We start from the raw sequence: 15,566 nt of genomic DNA on the forward strand, positions 1-15,566 counted from the left end.
TATTTCCCATAAATCTTTTTATACTTAGAATAAAAGCTGATAAACTTGTAACAAACATACTAATATACAAAGATAACTTATATATATATATAACTTTTAAACAAACACACCGTACAACATAAACCAAATAGGCAACTATGGAAACGAACTTCTCAACAATATTTTTCTTATTAGATTATTAATTAATCTCATATGAAGCATAGCGCAGATTTAGTAAATTCTTATCACAAGAAATAAAATCTTAACGCAGATGTGTACATCAAAATAAATAACCATTTGTCATCACAAGAATAAATAAAACATAAATAAATAAATAACCAATTGCACCCATTATGGTAACACAAACCAGTTACACTGCATCACTATACAATGTCAACAATCCAACAACCCGATCCTTCCAATCAAAACATGGGAGTTCAGAGGAATTCGTAATACCTATACAGTGATTTGGAGGAAATTTAAAATAAAGTTTAATCCAGGACAATGCTGCTTGCTCCACCAGGGGGTCTGCGGGAACCTAGTATTCGGTCTCTGTTTTCGGCCTTTCCGTCTTCAAATATGTTGCTTCCTCCACCAGCATGTCTGCGAGCACCTAGTAAACGGTCTCTGTTTTCTGCCTTTCCATCAGAAAATATGTTGCTTCCTCCACCAGCATGTTTGCGGTTGCCTAGTAAACGGTCTCTGTTTTCTGCCTTTCCATCAGCAAATATGTTACTACCAGCCATTTCTCTAAGTTTAGCCACCATGCTCGTAGGCTTTTCCACTGATCCTGGAGTAACATCTCCCTTGAAAATATCATTGCCTGTAAGGTCTGCAAACTTCTGGTCATGTATTTTCCTTGAGGTCTTCTGAGCTGATTCTTCACCAGACACAACTTTACTTCGGACACCAGCAGCCTAAAAAAAGAGATGAAACTAAGGTCAAAAATGTTAAGGTGAGGGAACAAACATTATGATATAAAACATCTTAATAATCATGGCCCAAGTAAGTGGTATTCGTCCAGATCTGCAAACTGTCTTTCTATTACAACCCTTGGATTATATATCTTCACATAATTATAGGCACATTAATCTGCAGCTGAATTTTGCCCTTCAGGAAAGCATAAGGTGACATTGTGGACCATCATACGTCCAAATTCATAAACTATGAAGAACTACATATATGTATGGTATAAAGGACAGATAAGATGACACGACTGATTATAAAGCGTTGAAGACGCTTACTTTATAAACTTTTGAATCCGGAGTGTGCACAGCAGCCAATGAACGGGGCACAATTTCAGGAGGAATGCCAAATATATCATTTCCACCGATCTCCTTGGTCTTGGAACTTGACATCAGTTTCTTACTATTTGTGCCTGGTTCATTTTGCAATGTTCCACCAAGTTCACGCTGCTTTGCTGCCTCAGGTAAAGAGGTTGGCTTCTTAGGAGAAATGATTTCTTCACCGTTGTTGAATGATATCTGACTAATTCCATTCATTGCTTGCTGAGATGCAGGGAATAAAACAAGAAGACTGTTATCAAAAATTCACAATGTAGTTGATATTTGTGAAACACTCACATTCATACGGTCAATCTCAAATTTTCTTCCAAAAACAAGGCAATCATTTAGTATACCTGGTATACGCGTATGCCTGTATTGGCTTCTGACGTGGCATCCTCAGCATTTGTCGAAAATATACCACTGTGTTTAGAATTTGCAGCATTGGCTTTTGATGCAGTATCCTCAGCATTTGCCGAAACTATACCACTTCCGGTCGCCTCTTTCATTCTAGAATACCCCGAGCTTGGTTTCCTGAGTAACACACATGGAAGGATATGCTTTACAACAACAAAAATTTACACAGCAAAATCATATTAAAAATGAAAGAAAAATAAGAAATAGAAACATGGGGGAAACATCAAAATCCACATAGAATGGCAACAGAAAACTTAAAAGAAGCTAAAATTAGAGAGAGTCTGTAACAATCAAAATCTTCGCTAAAGAAAATGGGAAATAAATATCATCAAGTGAAGCCAAGGTGGGCAATACCAAAAGGAATACAAGCTTTACAACAAAATTTGATAACTCTAACCTTTGAGGTTAAGTAATCAACACAATCGAGTTTTAATTCAATCATGATTTCCATTCTAAAAATAGAAATTGACAATAATTTTCAGTGTCTGATATTCATGCTGCATACATGCACACCAAATATAAGGTAAATTGTAATTTCATTTTCAGTATACAATAGATTTCATGGCAATTGTTCAGCATAACATAATTCCCTGAAATTCAACAAGTAAATACAGGAGACCAATGATTGAACTTCTTCATTACAACTTCACATTAAAAATATGGGAACAAATTCAAATAAATAGCCAAATTAATAAAAAAGAAAGCATGTGTGTTTCCAAGATTGCAAAACAGATCAGAATTGTATAACAGCCAAACAAACACAATCGGATTACAATTCCAAGCAATAATGAAGAAAATCCATTAAAAATAAACAAAGTAGCAATAGGAATAAGCAGATCTGGATTCACATTTCAACATTCAAATAATTTGGAAAAAAAATCAATTAAATTACCATTTGGCTAAATTTTGTGCTTCATTTTCGGAGACCTTTTTGCCACGGAGAACGTCACCGATATCATCTGAAGGCTGTGTATACAAAACGAACTCAATAAACAAATTACAAACAGAAACCAAAGAATTTCCAGAGAAATTGAGTAGAATTGTGGTAACCTGATGAGAGCGGTGGCCGGTGACGGCGGCGACCGGAGAAGAGTTTTCTGGCCATGTTAGAATACCGTTGGTACATGTTTGAGAGTTTCTGGTAGGTTTCTGCATTCTCTGTGAGCAAGGAAATGATGCGCGTGTAAAATCGTGAATGTGTATGTGTGTATGAGTGTGGTGAGAGGGTAACGTTAAACACCAGATTTGAAATTGCGTTTTAACGATAACCAACTACAAACAATGAATTAATTAATTTATTTTTATTAATTTTCCAATTTGAAACTGGAAGAGAGTCACTGTCGAAAAATAAAATTATTTTGATGCTAAGCAATAAATACTGCAAGAGTTTCTAAAGAATAGAAAGAAAATATCTGGAAATGAAGAATTTCTAGTTTTGCCAGCTGGAAATGAGTATTGGCTGTCACCTATAAATAGGGTCTAAAAGTGTCAATTCAATCCTTATCATCACAATGCGTTACAAATTAAGCGCGGTACAGACAAGGCAGTAAAAGTAAAACTGTGGTTTACCATTAAGCTGTGTTATTTTCGCAAACAAATTTGAATTTTTTTATGATAATAATTTGAAGAGTTTTTCTACTTGCACCCTAGTTAATCATGGTTGCACCCCAAAATAATAAGATTATCCTTTCATAAAATTTGATTTTCAAAAAGCCTATTCCTTCTTTTTTGGTTACACCCCAAAACCCTTTTTCCAAAACGATAATTCTTCAATCCATCGATTGTGTTCTGCGAAGATTTTCAAAAGCATACTTTCTCACGTCCATTCATGATTTCAAAGAAAATTCGAAGCAAATCAGGTTAGCAAGTGTTGTTCTTCAATCGATTGTGTTTTCTTGTTATGGATTCTCAGTTCTGATTTTGTGTTTTCCTTGTTCTGCGATTCACAGTTCTGCGATTTTATAAAATCAGTTTAAGTAGGTTCATATAAACTCAGTTTAAGTAGGTTCATGTAAACTCAGATTAAGTAGGTTCATGTAAACTCAGTTTAAGTAGGTTCATGTTAACTCAATTTAAGTAGGTTCATGTAAACTCAGTTTAAGTAGGTTCATGTAAGTTTACATGAACCTACTTAAACTGAATTTAAGTTAACCTTGCCAATGTAAATTAAAACCGTAATCGTACAGTGCATCATTGCAGTTGAAGGAAAAAAATTGAAACTAGCAAATAGAAGAAGAAATTCACCTACTTATATCCAATTGAGTATGAATGAAAAATATTTTGATTCACTCTTTAATTTTCATGGAGATTGATATTAAACATCAAATTGTTTAATCGATCGCTTTGTGGGGTGAAAGAGGGTGAAACTCACTAACAATGAATAAAATTAGGGTTTTAAGAAAATTTATATAAAAGGGCAATTTTGGTATTATAAAAAAAATTAAGAAAATTTGGGTGTAATCAGAAAAATATGGGGTGTAAATAGAAAAACTCTTTATCTATTTGAGATGTTTTGATTAAATACATGTGCAAAAATATTATTATTTTTTAAGTGGTTATCATAATCACTCAATTGTACTTGTAAACTTAAGCAGAAACGTTTGATTTTTATCATAATAACTTCTAAAATCAGACAATTTCACCCCACAAAGCGATCGATCAAACAATTTGATGTTTAATATCAATCTCCATGAAAATTAAAGAGTGAATCAAAATATTTTTCATCCATACTCAATTGGATATAAGTAAGTGAATTTCTTCTTCTATTTGCTAGTTTCAATTTTTTTCCTTCAACTGCAATGATGCACTGTACGATTACGGTTTTAATTTACATTGACAATGTTAACTTAAATTCAGTTTAAGTAGGTTCATGTAAACTTACATGAACCTACTTAAATTGAGTTTACATGAACCTACTTAAATTGAGTTAACATGAACCTACTTAAACTGAGTTTACATGAACCTACTTAAACTGAGTTTATATGAACCTACTTAAACTGATTTTACAAAATCGCAGAACTGTGAATCGCAGAACAAGGAAAACACAAAATCAGAACTGAGAATCCATAACAAGAAAACACAATCGATTGAAGAACAACACTTGCTAACCTGATTTGCTTCGAATTTTCTTTGAAATCATGAATGGACGTGAGAAAGTATGCTTTTGAAAATCTTCGCAGAACACAATCGATGGATTGAAGAATTATGGTTTTGGAAGAAGGGTTTTGGGGTGTAACCAAAAAAGAAGGAATAGGCTTTTTGAAAATCAAATTTTATGAAAGGGTAATCTTGTCATTTTGGGGTGCAACCATGATTAACTAGGGTGCAAGTAGAAAAACTCATAGATAAAATATGTAAAAATATTTTAAAAACAAACCTAAAAAGTGAGACAATGAAATGATTTGATTGGATGCATGTGTAAAAGAATTACTTTGTCGGTGTATGTAAATTAAATCCATAAATAAAATCAAATGCTAAAGAGTCATGAGCAGTGGTATGAACCCTCTCCTAAGGTTTGCCTCGGAAATTCATGAAATACAAAAAAAAGAGCAAGATAATCTAGAGTGAATTGCTAAGAAGGTTCAAGTGGGCAAACATCAATTCAATAATTATCCATAACAACTATTGAGTTATGAGGGTTTGAAGAAGGAACTCACGAAGATGGTACAAGGCATAGGAGAGTCAACTAAAACAGATGTAGGTGAGAATGTGAGATCAGGAGTTATATACATTGTAGATTTAGAGAATGATCCTCAAATATTGTATGGTTAAGTAAGAGAAATGTTAACGAGTGCTTCATTAGGGTACTCTACCCCACAAGATCCCAAAACATAATGTTGACCGACTTGAGCTTGTTATGTAATTGACTTATTTACTTAGAAATAGCCCTGCTAATTGACAATTAACTTGCAGAAGTTTCCATGCATTAGAAGTAGTAGTTAATTGTCTCTGAAGTAGTTACTAGAAGCAAAATCAACAAAGTGACAGGTATTTCGTCAATTAGTACCTCCGGTAAATACCTTGGATTTCCTACGATCAAAGGAAGAGCAGAGAAGGAGGATTTCATGTTTGTGTTGGAAAAGCTTAACTCTAGATTGCCTCATGGAAGAATAAGCTTCTCAACAAGCCTGGTAGAGTTTCTCTCCTGCCTCCCTGGCTTCCTTAGAGTGTTTGTCATCAATTTGATATAGTCACTATAAACATTATTTGGAAAGGAGAAATTAATAAAGGTATTTATTTGGTTAGTTGGAAAACATCACTAAACCAAAAAAAACATGGAGGTCTTGGCATTAGGGTAACTAGAGAGGCCAACATTTCATTGCTTGAGAAATTGGTGTGGGATATCAATTGTGGTGCTGACAAGCTTTGGGTCAACATTCTCTCATCAAAATAATTAAATGGAAACTCTAACATCAACTCAGGTCACAGATAGATACGAGAGATGGAAATTCTTACTTTTCGAATTCTCCTTCGTTGCTCAAAGACCCCTGTGAAATTATACGAATTTTGTTTCTATTCATGACATTCAAACCATGATCAAAGATGTGTATACTGACAATGAATGACACCTTAAAGCTATTGCCACCATTATTCATCCTAATACGGTGAAAAACATCAAGAATGTTCAGCTCAAGTTGCATTGCGATGTCCAAGACTGTTTTGTTTGGTTGGGTAACTTAGATGGCAATTACCCAGCGAGTTCAGGTTATACGTGGTCGATGCAATATTAATCGGTCGGATAATGGTAGGCAGTGGTGTTGAATTTGGAAGCTAAAGGCACAAGAGAATATCAAAAATTTCATCTGGTGTATTACACTAGCCATCAATCTATTCTTGCTCTTCCCTGCTTAACCATAGAAGAATGACCGAATTGAACATTTGTTATCATTGTTTTAATCATGAAGAAACCATCATTCATTGCAATGTATCGGCTTCGACGGTGTTATGACACAGTAGAGTGGACCAAAACAATGAAGATTCTCGGTTTCTAGCTGGTTTGTGGTGGAACTGAAAATCAAGAAATTCTTTGTGTTGGAAAGGAGCCTACTACGGATATTGTTGTGGTGGCCAAGATTAGAAAGCTTTGTTCTTCTAATCAATGCTTGTTCGTCTGTTCAAGATTGCATCATATCTGCTCCCAAAAGTGTAGTAACTTGGCACCCTTCATCCATTGACCGCACAGTGGTGATTGTTGATGGTAATTTCATTCTGGAGTCAGGCAAAAGCGGTTATGGCATTTGGATCAGCGGATTTAGTGGCAACCTGTCTAATTCCAATAATATTCACGCTGGAATTATTGTTGCTATTTTGCTAGGCCTTTGTATTATTGCTAGAAGGATGAATATTAATCATGTAGTATGTTATTCATGAATCAAATGAAGTTGATCCATATTTTAAGAGAAATAATCATTGTGCATATTTTCTCACAAAAATTAAAGACCATTGCTTTTAGGCATCTAATGATTGCTCTCAAGCATCCACCAAACGGCACTAAGACTATATCTTAACTACCGATCAACACTTTTGACTTTTGAGATTAGTTGAGACACTTTTTAAATTGGTTCACCCCAACTTTGTGGAAGCAGATGCTCATCGGGAAGGCTTTTTGCAATTGTAGGCTTGTAGCTTTTTTCTCTCTCTCATTTTTCTTATTAGTGAGCCTACGCGAAGAATAGTAAACTGTTGATAATATTTGACCTCTTCATCAACAATTTTTTTATTAGACATTCTCCATCAACAATTAATAATTTGGTTGGCAGTCAACGTTGTCTTTCTCAATTGCCGAAAGCTTTGTTTATATAAACGAGCCAACAAGTAATTATTTCGTGCTCTGGATTTAGCTCATTCTAGCAATTTTTATAATCTTTTTCGGTGATAAAAGCTAAAAAGAAGGAATAATATACTACCCTTTTCCTCACGGCGCCATAAAGCCAATACATAACCTCTCCCATGATGGGCCATGGCATTTTACTTCCATTCTTAATAGCCTTCCAAGAGGTTTAAAAGCAGTCTTTCTATTAAAATCGTACAAGTTGTTTTCACATACCTAATCGTTGTCGGTTGATTAATTCATAAAGTTCAAACATGTGCTAAACTAGTAATGGTTAGAAAAGCAAACAATAACTACTTCTGAATGCAAATGTAAAGAAAACTTAAGAAATATCCTACTCATACTCCATGGCCAAAATTGATGACAAATCAAAATAACGAACTCAAGATAATTTAGGTTTACAACTTTATATACACAAAATGCAAAAAAAAAAAAAAAAAAAAAAAACGAAACTTCACATTCACCAAATGTCATGTAGTTCTCCAAAACTTGCAATTTTTTACACTTGACACAAAATATGGGGAGAACAACAAACATGGAAAGCTTCAAATAAATCTCAACATCAAACATTAGGACCAAAAACTGTAGTCACTTTTAACTCACCTCTTACAATAAACGACTGATTTTTTTCTTTCAATCCTACAGAATGTAGAGTTGGAACAATAACAGGAGCCAACTCTGCTTCATTCATGCAGGAGAACATTTGCACCAAGCAAGGATCACCATGTCAAGTCAAGGTTCTTCTTCCACAAGTTGCACATTGTATTCACGCTCTATGCCTGGAGGAAATCAAAGTGTCAAACCAAGGCATTAAACCATTTTCACAATAAAATAATAACAAAATATTGCAATAGGAGTCTAAAGTGTTTTTAGAACAATAATATATGCAGAAAGCAACTTGTTTTCGGGACTGCGATTACATTTTCAGTGTTCTTTTTGGTTGGAACAATATTATCCACAACAATTTGGCTACACACACTCAGACTTCAAGTTCATAGGAATTGTTTAAAGTTTGGAAAAATAAAATCATCACTTCAAAAAGGAAATGAACGGTTGAGGTTGATTTCATACAATAATCCTGTAAGATTCATGTTGATCTACAATGTTGCAAGTAGAGAACATAATACAGTGATGACACCTTATACTCTAGTCGTCAAATATCTTATTGTCTTCGCTTTCTATTTCAAAGATGCAAACCCATTGGCATGCTAGCCAATCCCCACCCGCTAAATATAATCACAATTCACAAGCAAGGAGTACGACCGTATAAAGCAAATTATTGATAAAAGCATTTCTGCAGGAAATTATTAATTGAAACTACCTTTTATTAAAGTTTTGTCCTATTCTTTCCTGTCATCGTCGTTATTCCAATCACCGTCGTCATCATCGCCAATTCCATCATTTCCCATATCACTTTCACTAGCTGTCTCCCATTCAGAGTCATCAGTCTCTGGACCATATATATCACCACCATCACCCTGATTATGGACGCCACCATGCTTAACAGCTGCCTCTCGAAATAACCAAGCAGCACGCATCTGCTTCTTAACTAATCGCTCAGCGTAATCCGGAACTTTATTTTGCCTCAGTGAGAGATCAGGATCATTTGACTGGGAGCACTCGTTTATAAATAGAATAGCATCCAATAAACTTTCTTTTGCTAACCCTAGCATGTCATAAGCTTGTGCTCGCCTCCAGAGACTTTTGGCATGACGATTGACAGGTCTGTGGAGACATAGTGCGCGGGTAGCATCACTTATGGCAGCCAAAGGTTGTTGCAGCAAAAGATAACATTGAGCCCGATTGCTATAGAGAACAACTCTCTCCTTCTTGGATCTCATAGGACACAATGCCAATGCTTCTGAGTATTTTGATGCAGCACCAGAAATATTTCCAGATGAGAACAGGGAATTTCCTTCAAGCTTGACAACCAGTGCTGCAGCCTGCTTAATATGTAGATCTTCCTTGGGCATATTCTTTTCCCATTTTAATCTCTCCTTCGAACTTAATAGATCCTCTATTTGTTCTTTAGTGCGACTACTAATTGAGCTTCTTCCCGACCCTTGTGTCTCGATGCAATCTTGAAGAACACTGACAATGGAATCACCAAGTTTTTTATGATCACCTAGAGTTGTAATCTCCGCAAGGTCAACTAATGCAGGCACCACTTTATCAATTACCTACATAATATAAGCCATGGCATTGAACTAAACAGATATTCACAATACCCAGTTGAAGTGAACTCAAAAGTCTACAGCAATTGGCACTCGAATAAATTAAAGCAATGATCAAATAAGGAGGAATTGAAAATTCATGAGCCCAAACATTAAACCAAAAACCAAACATGCGAGTCCAAATGTGGTTAGCAATTGCCGCAGTGATAACTAAGTTTAAGCAGCCTACACATGAGCTGAATAATGAAAGTTCATTTCCATGCATCAATGTCTTTAGATGTTCAATTGAAATTGAAATAATATTTAAAACAAAAAATACTCAGCTAAAACCTTTCTTTGTTTTCTCCTTTTCACACTAAGAAACAGAAATATGTCACACCAAGCGGTATATATGCACACACACACACATATATATATATATACCTCATAGGGAAGGTCCGTGCCTAATTCAAGACCTACAGACTGAGACAACAGTTCCTACTTTTATTTCCTAAATGAATTAAAGTTAGTTTTAAAGCATAAGAATTAACTTCCATACACATGTTAATCCAATCATTCATGCCTAAGACAGTCAGTAGAGTTCCTTAATGTTCAGGAGTGCAAATGAATGCATTGGATAAGACCAGTTGAAGTAGCAGAACCAGGAACAAATGCAAAGTTACAAAGGTTTTACCTTGTGACATGTATTCGGATCTTGCAGCAACCATAGAAGACAATCAATAGCCATATACTGCCAATCATCTGAAGACCGAGCAATATTACACAATGCTTCAATAATTCCAGGGCAACTAGCAACAGGTCCCCTACCAAGCTTTTGATGACAAATTGTTCTTAATAAGCCAATACCAGCTGGTGAATTTTCATTAACAAGTCCACCCCACATGCCAGGTAGTTTTGTTAGAAATTCTTGCTTGCATATGGTAGGAAGAAATTCCGGTTTAAAAGCAAAACAATTAATGAGCTGAAGTGACCAACATTGCAGCTGGCTAGCCCATTCCTCGGCCTTCCTAGACTCCATTTCAACACCACCCATGCCGCGCGTAAGAAGATCACAGTGATAACTTAGCCTTCTATCAACATATTGGTAAAAGTGTGAATAAACTATTTCCAAGGAACTCATCGCTAATTGGATTGAAAGCTCGAGAATTTCACCGTGACTGGCTAAAGTGGGAAAAGTACTGGCATATGTAGCTAAATGTCCCAAAGCTCTAACTGCTACCCTCTGCTCAACCCAAGTCAACCTACCTCTTAGAAGCTCAACTAAAGGAGGAATGACACCAGCATGCACAGAACTTTCTGCAAATTCTTCCATATTCATTGTGTAGGAACCAATGATATGAGCAGCATAATAAGGAATGTATATATTTTGATCGTGAGAAAGCCAGCGTCGATTCTTCAGTCCTTTCCATATGAGAGCAGACATGCATTCAAAAATTCCCAGCTCTATGAATTCAGGGTCATTCGGATGTGCCATTGCTGTGTTCCAAAGACCACTGATAGGGAGAACCTGACCATCATCATCTTGACACGGAAGTTCTCTAAAGAACTTCAATACACTTGCTCTGCGTTTGCTTGGATTCGCTTCCTTCATGACACAAAAGAAGCATCCTGGGTATGGACAGTCTGATGAAACTTTATCCATGCTCGGTAAATTATAACAATAGTCTAACAGATCAACAAGTCAACCTCAAGCAAGAAAACCACTTCAAAACTGCACATATGCAACATATTGGATTAGTATTCAGCACAACATCATCATATATACACACCGACCCATCACTAGACTCTATATGTCCAAAAGTACAACAACAAAAATGACCATTATTTACATTGTATAAAAATAAAATAAAAACCAACAGTAAAAATAAGCAAATCTTTTCACAATCAATTTCAATGCTATATGCCCAGATTATGTTCAAATTACATCAACAGACAACTATTTATCACAAACTATGTTCAAAATACGTCAATAGACAACTATAACACAAAAAACAAAAACAAAAAACTTCCATAGAAGCAAAAATGATATATCCTGCACCAGCATTGAAACCGGAAGTAGACAAACACCCAAATCATCAAATGTTTCAATATCAACTTAATTAATTGAAAACCTATGATTTTACATATTTAATATTCCAGCTAAAACAGTGAGTGTAAGAAACAGGTGCTGAAAGAAATAAAAATAAAAATAAATGAAAATTTATCGAATATTCTGGCACAAAAAGTCAAACGGAGAAACAGAAAATCAATATTCTAGATTCCTAGCTATAAATAAGTCACTACATAAAATTCTCCACGTTTAGTCAAAATTCAAGTTTAAACAGATTGAAAAATAAAAATTATTTTTGTCTTTGCATAATCAATTATGCAGAAAGAAACTACTAACCTACTTATATCATCCAATGGCAAAAAAAAAAAAAAAAAAGTGAGTGCTAGATTGGCTTCATTGACGGAAAAAAAAAAACAGAAGAAAAGTAGAACCATTACCTTTGAAGAAGTGAGAGAGATTCAATTGAATTCAACGGTAACAAGAAAAAGTAGCAACGGTAACACTGAAGCGAAATTATTGGCGGAGATCGGGGGTGAAGACAGATCCAAGTTTGTGATATTTTTGTCAATTTCGGATTGTTTATCTCAATCTGTCTCTCTCACGCTTTTCTCGTATCATCGTCGATTTTTATTAGGTTAAGATTTCAGACAGTGAAAGAGAGAGAGAGAGAAGAGATGAAGACAACGGAAAGTGGAAACATGAGATGGGTGTGTTTACTACCCGACAGGACACTTCACTGTTCCGGTAAAAAATTTCCATCATTTATTCTGTTTTGAGGGAAAAAACTTTCTTCAAATAGAAATTACTCGCATTTTTTCCTAATTATATCCACTTGAGTAAACTACTAAATTTTGTTTTTTAACTAAAAAAATAAATGATATTTTTGTTGGGTACAAAAATAATTGATATTTGTCATTCAAATTGATACAATACAAATTTGTAAAAAAATTAAAAAGATTTGACGACATCAAAATCATTAATTGATCTACAATGAATCGAAAATGACCTGACATTCAAACAAACACCGTAACAAAATAGTAAAGCAAAACAACACCCCATATAAACAATTAACAAAATAACGTCACAGTAAAACGACAAAATTATGAAGAAGAAATTGAATATATGTAAAAATCATTTGTTTAAATTAAAGGGAGAGAAAAACAATTTAGATGGATAATTTCAGATAAAAAAACGATCTTAAAATCACCTATTTAATGGACGAAGAAGAAACTAATATTATAAAATGTGAAAACGACCGTATAGAGAGAGAGTAAATTGTACTAAATTAAGACTCAATTAAATCACGTTAGTCAAAATACTTCATCTAATAAGCAGTTATGTTAACAGTTTGGTCCAAAGACTTCATTTTGCCATTAAGTCTTGAATTTTAGTGAGCATATTATATGCCTATGGATTTGTAAATATGCACGGAATATATGGTGAAATTGATTCATAAGTACCAAGTTTTTAATATAAAAATTACTTCGTCTATCACAAATTATAAAATTATTTATATTGTATTTTTTTACATAAACAAAATGATAATAATTACTAAAAGCTCATCAACATGAGTAGAAGAGCCAATGATCGAACCCCGAAAAATAGAAGAGTTGATGATCGAACTTCAATTATGATGTTTGGTCTAATCATTTTAATATTTTTATCAATTAAATTAAAATATTTTTTTTTAAAGCTCGTTATCCAGCTCGAGAGCCAACTAATTTGAGGGGTTCAATCTCATCGTCCACTTACACGAGTCTCATTTAAAGCATGGACTTAGCCTACTAAAATTAACGTTAGAGAAAATCAAACTTAAACCTTGAGACAAGTACACTTTAAAGTTTCAACCAACTACTCGATCAACCTTAAATGAAATACTTGTAGATATTTATACCTTTTTTTTTTAAAGAAGATATTTATACCTTATTATTTGTTTCCCAATTTCTTTTGTAAATAATATTCAAATAATCTAAAGTGACACAATATACGACCAGTGAATATCATGCGTGTCGGGGTTCACCAATGCTTTATTTTGGCGTGACCTAATTAAGGTGGCTCAACCGCCATTTGCAAATTGCATATAACTTTATGAATCCTACTCTTCACCTTTCACTTTTCGCTCGCGCCCTGCAGCCATGACTAAAATACTCCTGCGTTAGTTAACCAACGCAAGTGTAAAAAAATAAGAAATTTAATTTTTACACGGACTTAAGTCACGCCGCGTGAGTTAACTTCCGCCAGTTCAATTCACTAAGAGTTCAGTTCAGTTCATTCATATTGGCGAAGACAATTCATTCACGTTCCATTCAATTCATTCATGTAACAAGACAATTCATTCACGTTTCATTGGACCTATCAAACATAACAAATTTGCAAAAGTCATTAAAGGGTTGTAATCGGTGCAACAATAGGACCAAAGTCATCTCAGAAAAGCTTCTTCTTGTGTTCACACCTTACCTTGCAATCGTATATATACAAACCCCAATTTTTATTTTTATTTTTATTTTTGAGAGCATTATACAAACTCCAAAAAGATATTAAGGGGAAAACTTTCCCCTATACAAACGATATGCTTTGCAACTTTCTGAATTTGCAATTTGAAAACGAGTCATCATAAAAACTGTTATAATGGGAAATCAATCAAACCGTAAAACGATATTGCGGCTGTGAGCAATTTTTGAGTTCAAATTGTATACAGAAGGAAAGGTTATGCGGCTGTGCAGTGGATATGGATGGAAGAAATAATGGTGGAGAAGGAGAACAGAGCGTGACTTAAGTCACGTAGAACAGTGTTTTGTGCTCGGGGGAGAGCAGAAATCTAACTGAATTGAATGAGATATGAGCCAATGCAATTCAAGCCCACGCATAGTGATAACGGGAGTGAGATCATAAAGTGAAGATGCTGCTTTTAAGTTGTTGTGTACTCAAAACTAGGAGTTAAGTTCAGCTAGGTTAAATTAGATTTTGCAAGATTTAACCATGTTTTGGTAAAAAAATTAAGACCGAGTATATGTTGATTTTGGGGTGATAATAATTAATGTTGAATGAATTGATTTTGTTTAAAAATAAATTTAAGATAAAGTGATTTATGTTATATTCATATAAAATGAATTTAAATTTGTATGTAAAAATCAATTTTAGAATCAAAAGATACAAGTTATAACTTTAAATAAAATCAATTATAGAAGCACGATCAATATTATATTCGAGAACAACCAAACATGTCAACATGAATCAATTATAACATCTCTAAAAATGGAACCAAATACACTAAGTATGTGTTTGAAGAGAAGTTAAGATTTTTAAAACTCCGACAGAAAATCACGTTTGCAATGAAGCCATAAATACTAACTTCATAATACAACATTGAATCCTCCCTCAGGACATGAAAATCTTGCCTCCACCGCTAATCCAAAGAGAGGCTAAGCTTGACATATTGCTCACATAGACTTGTGAATATGGTATATCATAGTCATATATGACTCCTTATCATATTTGAAAGTCTATTTCACATGCACATGTTTAAATAAATAATTCTATCTATTTTTAAAAAGCTAACGAATTAATAAAATAAAGAGATTAAACTCACTTTTGATATTTAACATGATATTTTAAAAAAATTGATTATATATAATTTCATATTTCATTTATGGTTTATAACGGTACTATTAGAATATAAAATATTCATTGTATAAATTATTAATATATTGTATATTAGTTAGGGATACTTATGTTTTATATTCTAATAGGTACATTTAAATATACAATTTAATTTAGACTAATAAACTTATATCACTCAAAAAGTTAACAAATTTACAATATAATTTAAAGCA

General features: G+C 34.0%; 2 protein-coding genes across 2 annotated transcripts; both read right to left on the bottom strand.

The window, feature by feature from the left end:
- Nucleotides 1–209: 209 nt before the first annotated feature.
- LOC25480791 (uncharacterized) lies at nucleotides 210–3,082 on the bottom strand. The gene is made up of 5 exons (XM_013586734.3): nucleotides 2,730–3,082; nucleotides 2,572–2,645; nucleotides 1,619–1,796; nucleotides 1,224–1,487; nucleotides 210–896 (listed from the first exon to the last, which is right to left on the bottom strand). The coding sequence occupies exons 1-5, from the start codon at nucleotides 2,832–2,834 to the stop codon at nucleotides 471–473; spliced, it is 1,047 nt and encodes a 348-aa protein (XP_013442188.1). The 5' UTR covers nucleotides 2,835–3,082; the 3' UTR covers nucleotides 210–470.
- Nucleotides 3,083–7,857: 4,775 nt separating this feature from the next.
- On the bottom strand, nucleotides 7,858–12,492 carry LOC25480789 (uncharacterized). Its single transcript, XM_013586732.3, has 4 exons — nucleotides 12,171–12,492; nucleotides 10,357–11,394; nucleotides 8,831–9,689; nucleotides 7,858–8,288 (listed from the first exon to the last, which is right to left on the bottom strand). Exons 2-3 carry the CDS (start codon nucleotides 11,323–11,325, stop codon nucleotides 8,850–8,852), a joined length of 1,809 nt encoding a protein of 602 aa, XP_013442186.1. The 5' UTR covers nucleotides 11,326–11,394; nucleotides 12,171–12,492; the 3' UTR covers nucleotides 7,858–8,288; nucleotides 8,831–8,849.
- Between the last annotated feature and the right edge of the window lie 3,074 nt (nucleotides 12,493–15,566).

This window comes from Medicago truncatula, chromosome 8 (assembly GCF_003473485.1).
Source record: "Medicago truncatula cultivar Jemalong A17 chromosome 8, MtrunA17r5.0-ANR, whole genome shotgun sequence".
NCBI lineage: Eukaryota > Viridiplantae > Streptophyta > Magnoliopsida > Fabales > Fabaceae > Medicago > Medicago truncatula.

Coding starts and splice junctions, on each gene's coding strand:
- LOC25480791 (XM_013586734.3), bottom strand. CDS start 2,834: ATGCAGAAACCTACCAGAAACTCTCAAACATGTACCAACGGTATTCTA. Junction 2,646..2,729: donor CCGGCCACCGCTCTCATCAG/GTTACCACAATT, acceptor TTGTATACACAG/CCTTCAGATGATATCGGTGA. Junction 1,797..2,571: donor GCACAAAATTTAGCCAAATG/GTAATTTAATTG, acceptor TGTGTTACTCAG/GAAACCAAGCTCGGGGTATT.
- LOC25480789 (XM_013586732.3), bottom strand. CDS start 11,325: ATGGATAAAGTTTCATCAGACTGTCCATACCCAGGATGCTTCTTTTGT. Junction 9,690..10,356: donor ATCCGAATACATGTCACAAG/GTAAAACCTTTG, acceptor TATATTATGTAG/GTAATTGATAAAGTGGTGCC.